General features: G+C 39.6%; 1 protein-coding gene and 1 long non-coding RNA gene across 4 annotated transcripts in view; both read left to right on the top strand.

Moving 5' to 3' along the window:
* Window positions 1–8,481, top strand: part of CCDC186 (coiled-coil domain containing 186) — a 49,709-nt gene extending 41,228 nt beyond the window's left edge. For 2 of the 3 annotated variants that reach the window (XM_055560725.1, XM_055560726.1), the window contains exons 15-18: window positions 631–850; window positions 6,195–6,379; window positions 7,167–7,257; window positions 8,392–8,481. In XM_055560725.1, coding sequence (XP_055416700.1) covers window positions 631–850; window positions 6,195–6,379; window positions 7,167–7,257; window positions 8,392–8,466 — 571 coding nt within the window. In that variant the 3' untranslated portion in view covers window positions 8,467–8,481. Of the gene's footprint in view, window positions 1–630; window positions 851–1,514; window positions 5,489–6,194; window positions 6,380–7,166; window positions 7,258–8,391 lie in introns of those variants that run through there. The other variant, XM_055560727.1, reaches the window with a different exon arrangement.
* A 4,440-nt stretch (window positions 8,482–12,921) lies between these two features.
* Window positions 12,922–16,226, top strand: LOC129636649 (uncharacterized). The gene is made up of 3 exons (XR_008707057.1): window positions 12,922–14,134; window positions 14,241–14,485; window positions 14,978–16,226. It is a non-coding gene; the product is annotated as an uncharacterized LOC129636649 (long non-coding RNA).
* The last annotated feature ends 1,747 nt before the right edge of the window (window positions 16,227–17,973 follow it).

Raw genomic sequence — 17,973 nt, 5'->3', positions numbered from 1 at the left:
ATTGAATCTTAGCCACTGGACCACCAGGGACGTCCCTGCCCATGACTTTTAAAAGAAAAAGAAGACAACACAAGTTTTAAGTTTAGTGACAAGAAAATAGAAAATATTAACTGAAACTGGAACATAAATTGTTCACATATTTTGATTTACATAAGGAAAAAAATAGAGCCATGTTTATATATCTTAAATCTAAATACCATGTTTTAACAAAAATGGGATCATTTGAAAAGCCATCTGAATAAGAAAAATTCCCTTATTTTCTAAAAACTGCTAAGTTGCTTCAGTCATGTCCGACTCTTTGTGACCCTATAGACTGTATGTAGCCTGCCAGGCTTCCTCTGTCCATAGGATTCTCTAGGCAAGAACACTGGAGTGGGTTGCCACGCCCTTCTCCAGAGGATCTTCCCAACTCAGGGATTGAACCCGAGTCTTTTATGTCTCATTGGCAGGCTGGTTCTTTACCACTAGCGCCACCTGAGAAGCCCCTATGTTCTAATATAGTTCTGTTATTAACCTAATAACGTAATTATTTTATTCATCATCTTTACACTTATGATTAGTTCACTCTTGAAAATTGCAGTGTTTATAAATTCTGCAGGAACATAATTGTCATCGTGTTTTATTTTACAGAATAATTCAGAGTTATATTTTACGAGAAGAATCAGGCACACTTTCTTCAGAGGCATCTGATTTTAACAAAGTGCATTTAAGTAGGCGGGGTGGCATCATGGCATCTTTGTACACGTCCCATCCAGCCGATACTGGATTAACATTGGAACTCTCTCTGGAGATCAACCGGAAACTACAGGCTGTTTTGGAGGATACATTGCTGAAAAATATTACTTTGAAGGTATTTGTATTTCTCATTCACTTACCAACCAAGAAACATGGCAGAAATGATATTATTCAGTCTAACACATGGATGGACTATTTCTGTAATGAAGGGTAGCCATTGTTTCTATAGATGAAATTTTATGTTTTTCTCTTTTTTAAAAATGTAATTTTTAAAATTAACAAGGAAAGAAAGAAATAGCAAAAAAAAAAAAAAAAAAATTAGTATAGCTATTGGATAGACTCCCTAAGATGAGTCGTTTGCTTTGCAATGGAAAGTCTTTGACATATATTACAATAGAGGCATTAAGATTGAAGTATTTATTTTCTAATGTATTTTCCAGCTATATTTTATTTTTTGCAGCTGTTATCTGACCCAGCTATTCTGTTTGTGCTGTTTGGGCCTTAATGGTTAGTAATGGGTTTAAAAAAATTTTTAATCTGATAATACTTTTATGCACTACAATTTGCTATAGCTTTAGTAAAAAGATTAAGTATGATTCTGATGTATACAGGATTGCTACACTGAAAACATGTATGTGCAAAGTTTATCTCACATGGCAGATACGACTCTTTATCACTCTTTAGTTCAAAATTTAGGGGAAAATAGTTCAAATCAAATCTTTTTACTTATTACACTTAGTAGTTCTGTTTTCTTTTCCCTCTTTTTCTAACTGTTAAAGGAAAATCTGCAAACACTTGGAACAGAAATAGAACGTCTTATTAAACACCAGCATGAACTAGAGCAGAGGACAAAGAAAACCTAACACAAAGCTCTTCCTCAGTAAACAGACAAAAGCCACACAAGGAGCAGGTGCCACTGCCCAGCACTGTTGGAAACTTCTCCCTGCTTTGTGTGTCAGCCAGTAAAAAGTTTGTTTTGCTTCATCTGTATAAAGAAGTACCTTTTTACAATACAAATGCATTGCTATGTGTACTGTAAGAATGTGAGCTCTGATGAAACTTGTTCTTGTACAGTGACAGCCTGTCATTGAATCTGAACAACTGAATTTAATTGGCTGATAGTCACATGAAGTGCTGAACATTACAACAAGGGCTTTTGAAAACCCCTTCTCCATATTTCTTCCCTTTAAAATACATAATGTCAGAAGTGCTTTCACGTTCTAAAATTATGCATGAAAGGACAGGTGTTAATCATTCAGTAACACGCTATTTCTCCAACATGAATAAAACTAAAGAAATGAAGAAAGCTTTTGTTTTGACATTCTGATATAACATTTGCTTGTGTGTTAGGGACACCAGTGAGTTCTTAAATGCTTTGATCTTCATGGAAGCTGATAGGAAAGTGGCTGTTGGTGACCAGCAGGGATCGGGCATGGATGCTTCTGTCAGGTTTCCTTATTTGTGCTAGGAACATTTTTTTCAGATGTGAATTGAGTTAATTGTTAAGTTTTTAAAAATCTCTAGTTACATAAACTATGATTTGAAATAATTTGCTCATTTAGAAAATTCCTGTGGACTTCAGTTGTATTTTAAAATGTGAAGTAAATTAGTCATTAGAACCAAGAGATGAATAACGAATTCTTTGAAACAGAAATACTTGAGTTTTACTGACATCAAGTATAAAGATAAATACAAGATACTTATGACGAACCAGTTCCCAAGAGAATCCAGCACAGGGCACTGTTAACCATTTTATCTGTGTGCCATTCTTTACTGTTAGTTTAATTATATGTTATAGTGGTGTGATCTTACAGCCCCTAAATGTGCTGTGTTTTGGTATATTTATTTAAAACACAAAATAATTACATCCTTGTAACCAAAGGAGTTTTAGAGCCAAATTTATGTATCCTGTTGGATTTTTACAATATTGAAGATAAGCACTCAAGTGTTGCTGGTCACAGTATCAGTATTTCTGTCACTGAATTTTTTTCTTGTCTCTTGTAATTTCTCCCTGATTTTCTACATTTCGTTATATTCAGATCATTTCTGTAATGATACCTTGGCACATACACAGATGTTGCAGCAAGCTTCATTTTTGTTTTGAATTTTTGCATCCTCCTTTTCCTCTCAAGAGAAGTAAGCATTGAGGTGATGAATTAAAAGCCTTTAAAGAATTGTATGGCTTTACCAGTTGGGCTGGGCTTTTGTTAGCAATGTCCCTTTAATGTATTTTAACTTTTTTTTTTTTTAATCAACTTACCATTGTGTAAAAAGATCATTTACTAAAGGCTAGATGATTCATTGTACCATCTTATTTTTTCTGTATGAGTTAATAGGTTTCATCCAAAAACAAAATCTTTTCACTTCAAAATGGAAATATAAGTTCAGAAACACTTTATATTTAAAATAGCTGTAAAAGTTTTAGTCTTACCATAATATGTCTTTTTACCAGTAATAATTTTATCAAAATAAAGAAATGAGGGTAAGTGCAATCACATCTGAATTATTTTCCTAGTTGTTTTTGATAATAGTATTGATGCTCCCAAAGACTAGTCAATGTAACTAAATTTTTACAGCTTCTTATATGATATAGTTCATACACTACAGTATTTGTTTTTTTCCTTCCAAGACACAAAATATGTTAATGGAGACCAAATAGTGGTCAGATCTACAGTATTCTATGTCTGTACACTTTAAAAATATATATGTACGTACGTACACACACATTTTTGCATACATATATTGCATATGAAAATGAAACATTCCAATATTAACATTTGTGCCAGCATTCAAAGACGTTTAATGGTTAAACAGTTGTAGAAGAATGCAGTTATAAACCATATATTGACTTACTATTACTCCCCCCATAAATGTAAGGAACTGTGGAAAATTTGAAGAAAATGCTTTATTTTCCTTTTGTTCTTTAGTTTCTACTATATCCTTTTGTATATAGATCATGACTGAGCAAAAGTGTTACAGCAAAGTGCATTTATCAAATCTCTCTCTAGACGGACCCACAGATCCTGATTAAGCATTTAGAAGGCAATATATGGAAAGAAGAATGGGGCGTCCAGAAAAGCAAAATGGTTGGATAAATGATAAACTTCTGGGAGAAATTTTGGCTTGTCTGTTTATTATTAATTAAACACATCAAAGGCTGTTTTTGTTAGCGCCATTTTGATTTCTTTGAGGAGGAAATTATTTTTGTGTGTATGTATACATACACATGCACTTTACTAGGTTTTAATTTTAAAGTGAATACTTACTGCGACTGCCTTTTCCCCATACCACTTCAGACTTTAGCCTGTTAAGCTCTAAGGATTGAAAATGGTGGATGTGAACAGTAGAATGAGTTTAAACTTTGTTTGTTTGTTTGTTTTTTAAACTTTCTATCCAAAACCATTTAAAGCAATTTATCTTGAAATTAATTTTGTCAGGCTACCAACAAATGTTATTTATTCATATAATAAACACATTTATTGAAAACCCTTTATTGCCAGGCACCATACAGGGTGTCAACATTATTCTGTAGACAGGCTAGACAGGGCAGTTCGTGTCCGCATGGGGCTTATGGTCTAGTGAAAACCACTGGGAGGCAGTCTTTGAGTCTCTGCAGCCCACAGCCAGCCCTTGTCATAGGAGGTTAATGCACTTGGCAAGTAGGTGATCCAGAAGTCTCGCTCTGGCATGACGCTTTGGGAAGTGAATCCTTGCTGAGGTACACTGGGAGCAGATTGATGTTTTTGTGGTGGTTCTGCACATTTCCTAACTTTTTTCACAGTTTGATGTTTAATTATTGTTTTAAGAAGGGGGAAAAAAAATCCAATGACCATAAAATGGCACTTAATTTTTGCCATTTTAGTAAATTATTAATGTCCACTTGATGCTCATAAAGATGAACCTAATCGTGGTGTCATGTTTGTTTCTAAATTGTTTTGCAGTATATTATTTTCTAAAGATTTTTACATATAATTTCAGATGAGGATTTATCAGTAGAAGAAAAAAAGCACTAGAAACCATTAATACTGTAAATGTTGTATATGTTACCCTGATGAAAATATTTTGTTTTTATCAATCATGGTATTCCATATGGTTAATTTGCCTTATGAGTGCTGGATTCAGTGGTCTGTCTTCCAATAACCTTCTTTTTAAAACGAAAGATTTCTTTTTTGATACTAAGATTGTTCATGTTTAATACCGATTGGTGGCACTAGAAGCCTGAAAAATTTTCAAGACTGAACAAGAGAAGATAATCAAAAGAGAATCCAAATAGAATTTTTCAGGAAAATAAATGAAAAATATAATTGTATATTAAAGATGTATTTTTCTTCTGAAATGAAATTCTTTTTTAAAATGCATATAGCTGTCCATTTTGACTATGATGAAACTTGTTTATCTTCCAGAGTTCATATATATATATGTGTGCATTGTACAGATAATCTTTAGTTTGATTACACTGTTCATTTTGTAAATATCTTTCTGTATAAAATGAAGCTTTTCAAGAGAATTTTATGTATATACTGTACTTATTAAATAGGAAATGCCTGTTTACCAAGTTGTATTTTACTGGCATCTTTGATTATTTACACATATCACTACTAACAGACTGATTCTCCAGACTTTACAAGACTGAAATTGCTTGAATGTTCCTTTTTAAACCAGATTAATAAGAATGTTTGCTTTCCATTTTTGTCTTTATTCTACTAATTACAAGTCCGTGAACAATAGTAAACTAATTGAATGCCACGTTGTATTTTAAATTTTTGTCTAAATTATTGATAGCAAAATCTGGCCTTTTGTAAAAGGCTTCCATATGAAAATTTCTCATTGAACTTGACAAGCCAGTAATAAATTCAGATTTTCCACAAAACTATGGAACTTACTTTCCCAAATTATCTAGGTTTAATAATAAAGATCTAATAGGTTCAATAAAAAGATATTGAAATGGCATTAGCTTCATACAGGTAACATGTATAATGGATATTTCACATTGCGGTGTGTTGTTTTCCGTTTCTCCTAACAGTTCAGGTACACACAGATTATGCCACATTCCTTAAAGAGTTCAGTATTGGAAAGAATCCCCTGAAATCAGGATCCTTAAAATAAAGGTACAGTTAATAGGATTGAGGAAGCTTTGCTGACTTACTTAGTAATCTGTTTTCAGTGGCTTATAGATTTGTTTGCAAGAGAAAGGAGTATATAAAAGAAGAGTGAATTTTTGGAAGAGGATAGCTTATGGTTCTTAACTGGTCAGTGTGACCTGCAGTTATGAAAGACCATTCCAATGAACTTAAATCCAAGCCTGCTTTTTTTTTTTTAATGATTTCTTTTTTAAAAATGTATATTTTGGCTGCACTGGGTCTTTGTTGCTGCATGCGGGCATTCTCTAGCTGCAGTGAGCAGGGTCTTCTCTTCATTGCAGGGCACGGCCTTCTCACTGTGGTGGCTTCTCGTTGCAGAGCACCGGTTCTAGTTGCAGTATGCTGGCTTGGGAGCTCTGGTGCACGGGCTCAGTTGCTTCTCGGCCTGTGGACTCTTCCCGGACCAGGGATGGAAGCTGTGTCCTCTGCGCTAGCAGGCGAATCCGTATCCACTGTGCCACCAGGGAAGTCCTGCTTTTTCTTACTAAAGTCTGCTTCAATCAGTGAGTGCAAGATGAGGGCACACTTCTTCAAGAGGACCAGCAACTTGGGAGGATGCCTCTGGCTGACCAGGGCTAATGCTGAGAACAGTGTGACCAGACTAGATGTCCCTGCCCCTGCAGAGAGGCACTATTAATTCCTAAATTACATTTAGGAGACTTGATTCTAATTTTTTAAAAGAAGCACCCACTGAAGTCATATCCTATTTCTGAGGGATTTTCAGCCTTTTGAATTGGCCGAAGGCTGTGCTGCTAGCCAGTCAGATGATCTACCCATAATTGCACTTCAGAAAAAAGGGGAAGAGGGTGTTATATCTGAAAGAGGAGTCCCTGCCATTTAACCCAGTGCAAAAAGAGTTCTATTGAAATTTTAGGATTCACTGAAATAAAGAGTTGGCCAACTTTTAGTTACATTTACTTGGAAACTAAATACTGGAATGGCTTTCCGTATCATCCATTTCACTGTGTTTTTATTAAAGACCCAAGGGCAAGATGTGTTTTCAGCATCCTTACATGTTACTTGTCCCAAAGCAGTTAAGCCTGCTGTGGTATTTCTTAGGTTCTTTTTCATGAAGTCTGACCAAATGCTGCCATTGATCTAGTGTGCCCGCCAACATGACAGAAACACTCAGCTCTTCCCACCAGAGCCCCCAATAGATCCCAACTCCCCTCCCAAAACCCAACTCCTTAGGAGTTCATGCTAAAGGCCTGGCTATTGCTTTGGGCTCTGAACCAGCTTCTCCCTGGATTTTAATGTGTTTGTGTTATTTGTTATTTTTGTGTTATCTAGGCAAGCCTGGAAGGATGGAGGGAGAACCAGCCAAGAAAAGTCTCTTGCTTGCTTCCTAATTGGAATCCAGATCCACTTTCTTATAGAAATGGTATTTTCAAACAGTGACTAACTCTCATCAAAATTTATGGGCTAGAAGGCTGTGTGTGTTTGCCTGTAACATTTATTACATGTTTTTCTTTACTTTTATGTGGTTAAATGCTTTCTAAGCTCCAAGGCACCAACTTTCAAAAAAAAAAAAAAAGTTAAAGCAGAGTCTTAGAAGCTTCAAGGCAGAATGGTGCTCCACACACTCAAGCCCCAGATACCTCCTGAGAAATTTGATGACCCAATATTACAGTCTCACAAAGGTGTCCTGAAGTCTCAGAAGTCAGTCTGAGTCACTTGTTTGCCAGGTCCATCTTCTAAAGCGCAAATGTTGCTGATGATTTTTAAAGATGGCAGTCTACTTACAGGCACAGTGTAGTTTCATTTCAGTAACAAGGATAAAGCGGAAGAGAATTTTTCCTTTTGTCTCTGTCCACACTCCCATCTCCCACACACAACTTAACACACACCCAAAACAACACTGTTGCCCAGAGCTGGTTTGGCTGTCTCTTGAGTTTCCAACCTTCATCACTTCCTTCAAATTCTGCTTGGATAGGCTTTTTTTTACAAGTCAGTCAAGTGAGGAAGAGATGAAAGGGAAAAACGAGAAAGTTCAGCAAGATGCCTTGTCACATTCAGTTCCTTGTCAAATTGCTATTGTGATGGTGGAAGTGCTCTGTATCACAGGTTTGCCTCTGCTATGGATGGTTTGCCACAGGGGGCAGGACCCGCGTAACGTGGCTGTTTATAGAGGATGCTCCATAGTGATTCCTGATGTCATTTTGCACATTTTTGTAAGTTCAACTAGAGGTGTACAGTTTAACATATATGTATTATTTTTTAAAAGGAGGGGATTTCCAGAAAGTTAAACACTGAATAGAAAACACTAAACACTAGAAGAAATTACTTTGTCTGATTGTGTATTGAGGGGGGAATGGAGGAGGAGGTGCCAGATTTAAGGACTGTTCCAGTTTTTTAAAGGATGGAAGTGAAAGTGAAAATCTGTCATGTCTGACTCTTTGAGACCCCTTGGATGTCCATGGAGTTCTCTAGGCCAGAATACTGGAGTTGGTAGCCTTTCCCTTCTCCAGGGGATCTTCCCAACCCCGCAATCGAACTCAGGTTTCCCGCATTGCAGGTGGACTCTTTACCAGCTGCGCCACAGGGGAAGCCCAAGAATCCAGGAGTGGGCAGCCTGTTGTTTCTCCAGTGAATCTTCCCGACCCAGGAATCAAACCGGGATCTCCTGCACTGCAGCTGGATTCTTTACCAACTGAGCTATCAGAGAAGCCCCTTTTAAAAGGATAAATTCATGTATTATATAATTTAAAGTTGATTCTATTAAAACTTCCCCTCTAAAAAGAAAAAAAAAGCCAGTCAATCCTAAGAAACAGTTACTCCGAGTATACTGAAATGTTTTTCTAGATTAATTTCTGCCTTAAATGCTCATTAACAGATCAATAGGTGTCATAGAGTGGTGGGCATGAGAAGCAGAGACCTTATCAGGTTTGGGGGTGGGTAGGTCCTTTGACTGTGTGGATCACAATAAACTGTGGGAAATTCTGAAAGAGATGGGAATACCAGACCACCTGACCTGCCTCTTGAGAAATCCATATGCAGGTCAGGAAGCAACAGTTAGAACTGGACATGGAACAACAGACTGGTTCCAAATAGGAAAAGGAGGACGTCAAGACTGTATATTGTCACCCTTCTTATTTAACTTATATGCAGAGTACATCATGAGAAATGCTGGACTGGAAGAAACAAGCTGGAATCAAGATTGCCGGGAGAAATATCAGTAACCTCAGATATGCAGATGACACCACCCTTATGGCAGAAAGTGAAGAAGAACTAAAAAGCCTCGATGAAAGTGAAAGTGGAGAGTGAAAAAGTTGGCTTAAAGCTCAACATTCAGAAAACGAAGCTCATGGCATCCGGTCCCATCACTTCATGGGAAATAGATGGGGAAACAGTGGAAACAGCGTCAGACTTTATTTTTCTGGGCTCCAAAATCAATGAAGATGGTGACTGCAGCCATGAAATTAAAAGACGCTTACTCCTTGAAAGGACAGTTATGTCCGACCTAGATAGCATATTCAAAAGCAGAGACATTACTTTGCCAACAAAGGTCCATCTAGTCAAGGCTATGGTTTTTCCTGTGGTCATGTATGGATGTGAGAGTTGGACTGTGAAGAAGGCTGAGCGCCGAAGAATTGATGCTTTTGAACTGTGGTGTTGGAGAAGACTCTTGAGAGTCCCTTGGACTGCAAGGAGATCCAACCAGTCCATTCTGAAGGAGATCAGCCCTGGGATTTCCTTGGAGGGAATGATGCTGAAGCTGAAACTCCAGTACTTTGGCCACCTCATGCAAAGAGTTGACTCACTGGAAAAGACTCTGGTGCTGGGAGGGATTGGGGGCAGGAGGAGAAGGGGACGACAGAGGAAGAGATGGCTGGATGGCATCACTGACTCGATGGACGTGAGTCTGGGTGAACTCTGGGAGTTGGTGATGGACAGGGAGGCCTGGTGTGCTGCGATTCATGGGGTGGCAAAGAGTCGGACACGACTGAGCGACTGAACTGAACTGACCTGAGGGTACAGGTAAGGACCAAGTTCAAGTGAAGGTGAGGTCTGCAGAAATAGCTTGAGGGCCCTGAGTCTCATGTTCTGATACAGCTGGTTGCATGATCCCTCCAACAATGAAGTTAAAAGCCCCTCTGATTGGTTTTGGACACTTGTCAGCATAAGAAAAGTAGTTTCCTGTATGAGCATGGTTTGTCCCGCAAGATGCTCTTACGTGTTCTAGGGGTTTACCCAATGCTGTACTTACTTAGCCCAATAGCATTTAGGACCTAGTGTCTCTGGTCAGAAATAAATATAATGTACTATATTGCTTTTGCATGTTAAGAATGTGTGTTTTCCTTTTAAAATGATAAGGAACACAGTTAAAGCACAAATACATCCATGAGTGGGTTGAAGTCATAATTAGATTCTTTTTCTTTGTATTAATATGGTTTAAACAAAAAGACCAACTGTTAAAGAAGATGGATGTGCAAGCTCGGGTGATTTAGCAGACTCTTAGCTGGAGACTTGGCACCCCTCTTTTCTTCCTCTTTCTGATTGTCTTTTGACTAAGCTCTTCCTCTAACTGTGATCAGAGAAGTAGAAAAATCAGTCATTTTGTTCTCTGTAACCTCAGTAGTGGTTTTGCCGAGGACTCAATTAATGGATGATACTATAATTTTTTCAGCACTTTGGGTTCCTTCAGCTTCTGAATTACCTGTGGGTATATCTTTTCTTGCTGCCCTGTTGGTGACTGTAATGTAGCCTCCCCTTCCGGCCCCATCTTCATCTAAGGCAGCTGGAGAACGCTGAGGGATGTAAAATGTAAAACAATCTGGACACGGACTTGCATGACCCTGCCCTGCCACTGATTGTGAAACCTTAAACACATAACCTCTTTGAGCTTCAGTTTTCTCACCTGTCAAGTGGGGATGATAAAACGCACTTTGCAGAGCTGTTCTGAGGATTAAATTGGGCACTGTATGCAGAAGAACTGTGTAGACTGTGAAGCTCTGAGATGTGGCCAGATAAGCTAAATCTTAAAAAGAAAGGGGTAATTCCTGTTTTTGCAAATACTATTATTAAAATGTTGAAGGATGCATATATAATTGTATTACAAAGATTATTGCTTTAATAGAATAGCCTTTACAACAGTGTGAAAAAGCACTGTTAAATGTACAACTGTCCATGTATGTAAAGGCAAAGTTCTGATTAGATACATAGACTCAACAGAGGCTTCCCCTGAGGCGTGCTACACTTTCTTTTAAAAAGATTTTTTTAATGTGAATGCTTCCCTGAGATTGCCATGTACACACTGCTGTGTCATTTGTTTATTTATGGCTGTGCTGGGTGTCCATTGCTGTGTGTGGGCTTTCTCTAGTTGCAGAGTAGGGGCTACTCTCTAGCAGGAGTGCGTGGGTTTCTCATGGCGGTGGCTTCCTTGTTGTGGAGCATGGCTCTAAGCACATGGGCTTCCGTAATTGCAGCACAGGGGCTCATTAATTGTGACTCCCCGGCTCTAGAGCCATGCAGGTTTCAGAAGGCATGTAGAACCTTCCTGGACCAGGGATCTAGCCCATGTCTCCTGCATTGACAGGTGGATTCTTATTCACTGGACATGGACTTGCATGTATCCTACCAGGGAAGTCCCTGGTATACTTTCATATTTCACTTTAAATTCTTGTTTCCAAGATATTTTTCAATGAGTGTGTGCTCTTTTGCTATAGGTGGCTTGTACAATTGTATTCTAAGAATCATATCACATGCCAGGCACCATAGGAGGTGCATAGTAAGAGAAAGAGGGCAGGGATGGAGATTATATACATACGCACACATACTTATTATCTAGAAAGATCCTATTGTTCAACTTTCTAATTCTCCTGAAAGAGATTGTTCAGCTTCCTCATGTAGTTGGAAAGAGGTAAGAGAAGGTGATGTATTGCCAGTGTTCATTTGAGCAGCATTCCCTGAGAAGATCTATAATTCAAGTCTAGCGTCAGACCTCGTGCTGCCTGGAGACACCTGCAGCCTGATGCTGTTTCTGAAGGTGGGACAGCAGGTGCAGTGGCTGCAGGATGAGAATAAATAACGAGAAGGATGCAGGTGCCTTTGAACTTACTCTTCCAGCCAACCCCATCCTCTGATGCACAGCCACTGAGATGTCAGCAGGGAGAGTGTTTAGATGGCTGGACCTTTAAAATTAAGATGTTTTTGACGTGGTCACACAGACTCTCTGCTAAAGGCCAGGTTCTACTGTGGACGTACTGTGGGTGTTTCACCTTTGCTAGGAAGGAGGGAGAAAAGGGAGGAAAAGCACTACAGGGTTTGGAATTTTACTAATACCAGCCAAAGGAAGGTGTTGGCAACACTTACCTCCTTTAGTCCTTGGGTCAGGGGGTTTAACCAGGGCTCCGATTTCAGCCACCCCAGCTTAAAACCAGGCAATGGTATGCCGTTGAAGACAGGAAGGCAGACAGGTGCTGGCGACTGACCATGTGTCCACCCCTGCCACAAGGTTGGCACTCATTCTCTGAGTTTAAGAAAGCTCCATCATCAATATTTCATTTAGGTTCTGTGGTGCTTTTCAAAGCAATGTAGATAACTCAAGCACGGCTCATGAGTCAGTGTGTGTATGTTTAAACATTTTACATTTTATTTTTTAATTAATTATTTAGGCTGTGCTGGGTCTTTGTTGCCGAGTCAGGGCTTTTCCTTTTCTCTAGTTGCCAGGCTTAGTAGTTGCTGCCCACAGGCTTAGTTGGGATGTGGGATCTTGGTTCCTCGACCAAGGATGGAAACTGCGTCCCCTGCCAGGTGAATTCTTAACCACTGGACCACCAGGGAAGTCCCTCAAGGTGTGTTTTGATAGAACTCAGGCTGTGTTTGCAGCCACTAAGATTCAATCCTTAAGCTAAGCCAGATACACATTTAAAATAAATTCTCCATCCTTTTCTAGATTTTCTGCCTGCTTTTGGATTATTTTTTACAATTCAATTATATTTCCATAATTGGCTTACAAGTTAATCCTCTTTGTAAAATGTCTTAGTGGTTGCCCTGGGGTTTACAAAATATCTTAAAAACATGCAATGCTTTATTTGTTCATGAGTCGTCACTGTGTAGGGGCCACATGAATTCTGTGATGGACCCAAATTTATTACACCTGCTGCTGGAGCAAGCACCTTTTTTAGATGTTATTCTGCCTGTTTTAGAGTTGGATGATGAGAAGCAAAGACTGCAGGGCCATGCGGACCACAGCTCTCAGAGATGGAGGAAGGCTAGAGAGAGCATCTAGGCTTACGGCGAACAGACTTTCAGGTCCCACAGGCTAATAACATTTCAGAAACAAAATTCTGAGCTTGCAGACTTTTATTCTGTTAAGCGAGGATCAAAAAGAATTGCCATTTATCACCATAATTTCATGAAAGAGGAAGCTTTAACACTTTTCAAAAGAGGCTGAAAGATTTAACTTTTAAATTGCATGAGTTTAGTACTGTGAAAAGCTCTATTTATTTTTCTCCCCTCAGTGGAGTCTGGTATTTGAAAATCACAGATCCACTCCAGCCACTCAGTATAAGATGAGGGGAAAGGCCCATGGGAGGAAGTGATCTGCCTGAGGTCACACTTTGCCAGGCTTTTCCTTGCTCCAGAAGCACTGATGACCCTGATAGTGCCTGAATCACAGTTGATACCAATACCTTATGGTTCTACATATTTGGTTCCAAGCACCGAATAACCTAAGGAAGCTCTGAAGATGGAAAGTATGTGGGTTATTGAATTATTGCCTCTCAGGTCCAAATGTAATGTGAAATATCTGCCCTGTGACCAACAGGAGAATTCCTTTAACCAATACTCCTTCGAAGTGAGCATGGTGTTAAGCTTCCTTAGCAGAGGGCAATGGAAGCACATTACAGGAGGAAGAACCTTCTAGAAATTGCTGGAAAGGGCTGAATATCAGCCTTGTGAGTAAGAGGACATCTAGTGAGCCTGCTCCAACCGTCCCTCTGCAACTTTGCAGCACCTGATGACCTTTCTATAGACTTCTCAGCATGGAAGGCAAAACCCCTGCAGGGATACACACAGTTACATGTGGTCCAGAGAGTCGTACAAAGTAGCCACTGCAGGGCCGCACTGCTGATTGCTGACCACTTGCCCCTCTGCTGGCACTCCTACATATTGTTTGCCGAACAATCCAGACCATCTCCCTGCTGGCCAAACCAGCCAACACCTCTGCTGCGCAGTGGGCTGGACCGTACCTTCTGCAATGAGGTCTGAACCCCTGCCAAGTTTGTGTTTTCTTGGGTTCTCTCCAACAGCCAAAGGTACCATATAGAATTTCCTCATATCTTACAGTCTTTTCTCATAGTTAGTAATTCTTTGTATTTAAATTTTGCTTAACCTACTGAATTGTTTCTCTCTCCTGACTAGACCCAGACTACTGCTGAAAGTGAGAGTGAAGTACATCAGATGACCTGAAAAGGACTTCCTTCTTTTTTAATGCTGAATAATATTCCATTGAATATAAGCACTACATTTTTTAATCCATTCATCTGTTGATGGATATTTAGGTTACTTCCATATCTCAGCTTTGTGAATATCGCTGCAGTGAACATGCAATGCCGATTTCATTTCCTGTGGCTATGTACCTGGAAATGGGATTGCTGGATCCTGTGGTAAGTCTACTTCTAATTTTTTAAGGAACCTCAATACTGTTTTCCATAGTAGCTGCACCAATTTACATGCTCACCAACAGTGTAAAATGGGTCCCTTTCACGCGGTACATCCTTGCCAACACTTCTGCTTTTCATAAAAGCCCTTCTAACAGGTGTGAGCTGATAGCTCATTGTTTTGATTTGCATTTCCCCGATGATCAGGGAGGTTGAGCACCTTTTCATGTACCCACTGGCCATTTGTATGGCTCCTCAAAGCCATGATGTTCTTTCATCATGCCTGGCTCCTAAGAGTCTGGAGAAGGAACCTAACACCCAATGTGCGTGCTCAGTCACTACAGTCGTGTCCGACTCTTTGGGACCCAATGGACCATAACCCTCCAGGCTCCTCTGTCCATGGGATTCTCCAGGCAAGAACACTGGAGTGGGTTGCCATGCTTTCCTCCAGGGGATCTTCCCCACCCTGACATCTAACCCACATCTCGTATATTGCAGGAGGATTCTTTACCGCTGAGACACCAGGGAAGCCCAACACCCAATGTAGGCTGAGGATAATAGACATTTCATTTGGAAAAATAAGTCTGGAAATCATTATAAATTACTTTTGGGGAAACTGGTGGTATTCAGACCAGATGACTGTAGAGTTTTTGCTCTCAGCAAGGACACCAGAGTCCTAGTTGCCAGAATCCTCAGCCCTAGCATGGCCCAGCACTGAGAGAATGCAGTCACCACTTATCAATAAGTGAATGAATTATAAATTATTCAGTATTCTCTTAACTACTATCTATCTAAGCAGTTGCAAAACCAAATTACACAATATCAAAGAAAAATTAACACAGCCATATAAACAATATCTCAATAGATCTCTGTACTGGTCACATTTTCCTTGGGTAATTCAGATTAATTTGTGCAGCCCAAGGTACAATTTGCTCTGCAGGTCATTGAGAAAGAGTATGGCATTCTTGGATTGTTATAATTTACAAAAATGGCATGTATTTCTTGCCAGTGGGATAGAATATCTAGCTAGGAAAGATACACACTCTTTGCCAACTTTCTCTAGCAAGATATGCGAGAAGACACTGACTTCAGGAAAGACAAAGAAGTGTCCTGGCCGTGGACTGCCTTTGGTATCTGGCCACATTTTAGTTGAAAGGAAGCAGAGCTTTGTTATTGCATTTTAATGTGTAGTAGAAAACAACACATTTTTTGTTTGGGGACTGCTTCAAATTATACATATTTGGCCACGCTGTATGGCTTGTGGCATGTTGGTTTTACAACCAGGAATGGAGCCTGGCAGTGAAAGCCCGAGTCCTACCCACTGAATAGCCAGGGAATCCCTCACCTTATATTTTAAAATACATCTTCTACTTATAAATATGTATTTATATTCTAAAAATATTTGCTTTCCATGCTGAAAAGTTTCCTTGGCAGACATTTTGCTGAAAATCCAACAATGTATTAAAATTTTTTTTTGCATTAACTACTTTGGTTGATTGATTTATCAACAGCCAAGGTAAAAACTGGTGGAGTTCAGTGTTATTGGATGCGAAAGGGTTACAATATATAAAATTCTATCATATATTGTAAAATAAACATATGGCCCAAATAGACCCAAGATTTCAAGGCCAAGTACAGCTGGTTGCAAGTTTCTGACTTACTGACATTTCTTTACTCTCTTTTTCTGTTTTTTGGTCAGGTAGCTTGCAGGATCTTAGTTCCCCACCCAGGGATCGAGCCTAGGTCCCAGCAGTGAAAGCACAGAGTCTTAACCGCTGCTGCTGCTGCTACTGCTGCTGCTAAGTCGCTTCAGTCGTGTCCGACTCTGTGCGACCCCATAGACGGCAGCCCACGAGGCTCCGCCATCCCTGGGATTCTCCAGGCAAGAACACTGGAGTGGGCTGCCATTTCCTTCTCCAATGCAGGAAAGTGAAAAGTGAAAGTGGAGTCGCTCAGTCGTGTCCGACTCTTAGCGACCCCATGGACTGCAGCCTACCAGGCTCCTCCGTCCATGGGATTCTCCAGGCAAGAGTACTGGAGTGGGGTGCCATTGCCTTCTCCGAATTAAATGTTAAGCTTAATTTAATATTTAAATAATAATTAACAATAATATATTAATTAATGTAAGAAATGTTAATAAAGGAATCCAGCGGTTAAGACTAGGAGAAGGCAATGGCACCCCACTCCAGTACTCTTGCCTGGAAAATCCCATGGATGGAGGAGCCTGGTGGGCTGCAGTCCATGGGGTCGCTAAGAGTCGGACACGACTGAGGGACTCCACTTTCACTTTTCACTTTCATGCACTGGAGAAGGAAATGGCAACCCACTCCAGTATTCTTGCCTGGAGAATCCCATGAACGGGGAAGCCTGGTGGGCTGCCGTCTATGGGGTCGCGCAGAGTCAGACACGACTGAAGCGACTTAGCAGCAGCAGCAGCAACATTTAATTTAATAAAAATGTAATTAAATTTAACTAAAATAAATGTCATTATTTGATTATTAATTAATATAAAATATTAACAAGATTATTAATTAATCTTATAATTGACATGAATCAAATGCCTGTTGTAAAAGATGCAGCGAAGGTAGAAATACACAAGTAGAGATCAACAAAATTAATCATATAGGTGCAATCAATTACTGCCCTGTACAGTACATCATTGTTCAAAAGGAAAATTGAAAAAAAAACTTTAAACAACGTCAAATGACATGAGTATCAGTTTTTCTGGAGTCTGTTCCTTTTCATATTACTAATTTTGACCCTTCTCATTGCTCTATCCTCAGCAGAGTGCCGTTTCTCTAAATGAAAACAAATTTTAAAAGATTTAGGAGCGCCCTGAGGCGACAAGACCGTCTAACAGAGTTAGCGACACTTGGCCTTAAAACCTCAAGTGGCTTTAAAAATTGGAAGGCACAAAACTGAATGATTTCATTCATGTCAAAGCACTAAAAGACGTTCTCTGCTTGCCTGAAAGTGTGGAAACTGAAGCATGTTTTTTCTGCTGTCACGTTTTATTTGAGATCTTAAATTTCAACGTTTATTTTCCTTTTTAGCTTTGTCAAAAGAATGATTTTTAGCAATTGATGAAAGTAGGTTCTGAATTCATTTGACTGCATAGGTGGCCTCGTTGTCTGACTTTGGATCTGAGCTCCTTTCATTCCTTCACACCATCTACAAGGTCTTCCTTTGAAATGGCTCTGGGAAATCTTCCCTGAGATTTGCTAGTCTGAAATATGCTACAAAGTTTTCACATGTGTAACTCACTTCCAGGCCTCTGCTTCAGTGCTAAGAAGTCCTTGGTATAATGTGATATGCATTGCCGATATGGCACCCGCCTCCTGGAATCAGGCTGTGGTTTTTCATGCTGCATACTGAGTAGCTTCAGTCGTGTCCAACTCTTTGTGATCCAATGGATCATAGCCTTCCAGGCTCCTCTGTCCGTGAGATTCTCCAGGCAAGAATATTGGACTGGGTTGCCATGCCCTCCTCCAGGG

This window comes from Bubalus kerabau, chromosome 22 (genome assembly GCF_029407905.1).
Source record: "Bubalus kerabau isolate K-KA32 ecotype Philippines breed swamp buffalo chromosome 22, PCC_UOA_SB_1v2, whole genome shotgun sequence".
NCBI lineage: Eukaryota > Metazoa > Chordata > Mammalia > Artiodactyla > Bovidae > Bubalus > Bubalus kerabau.
This window is presented reverse-complemented; position numbering and strand designations above follow the sequence as displayed.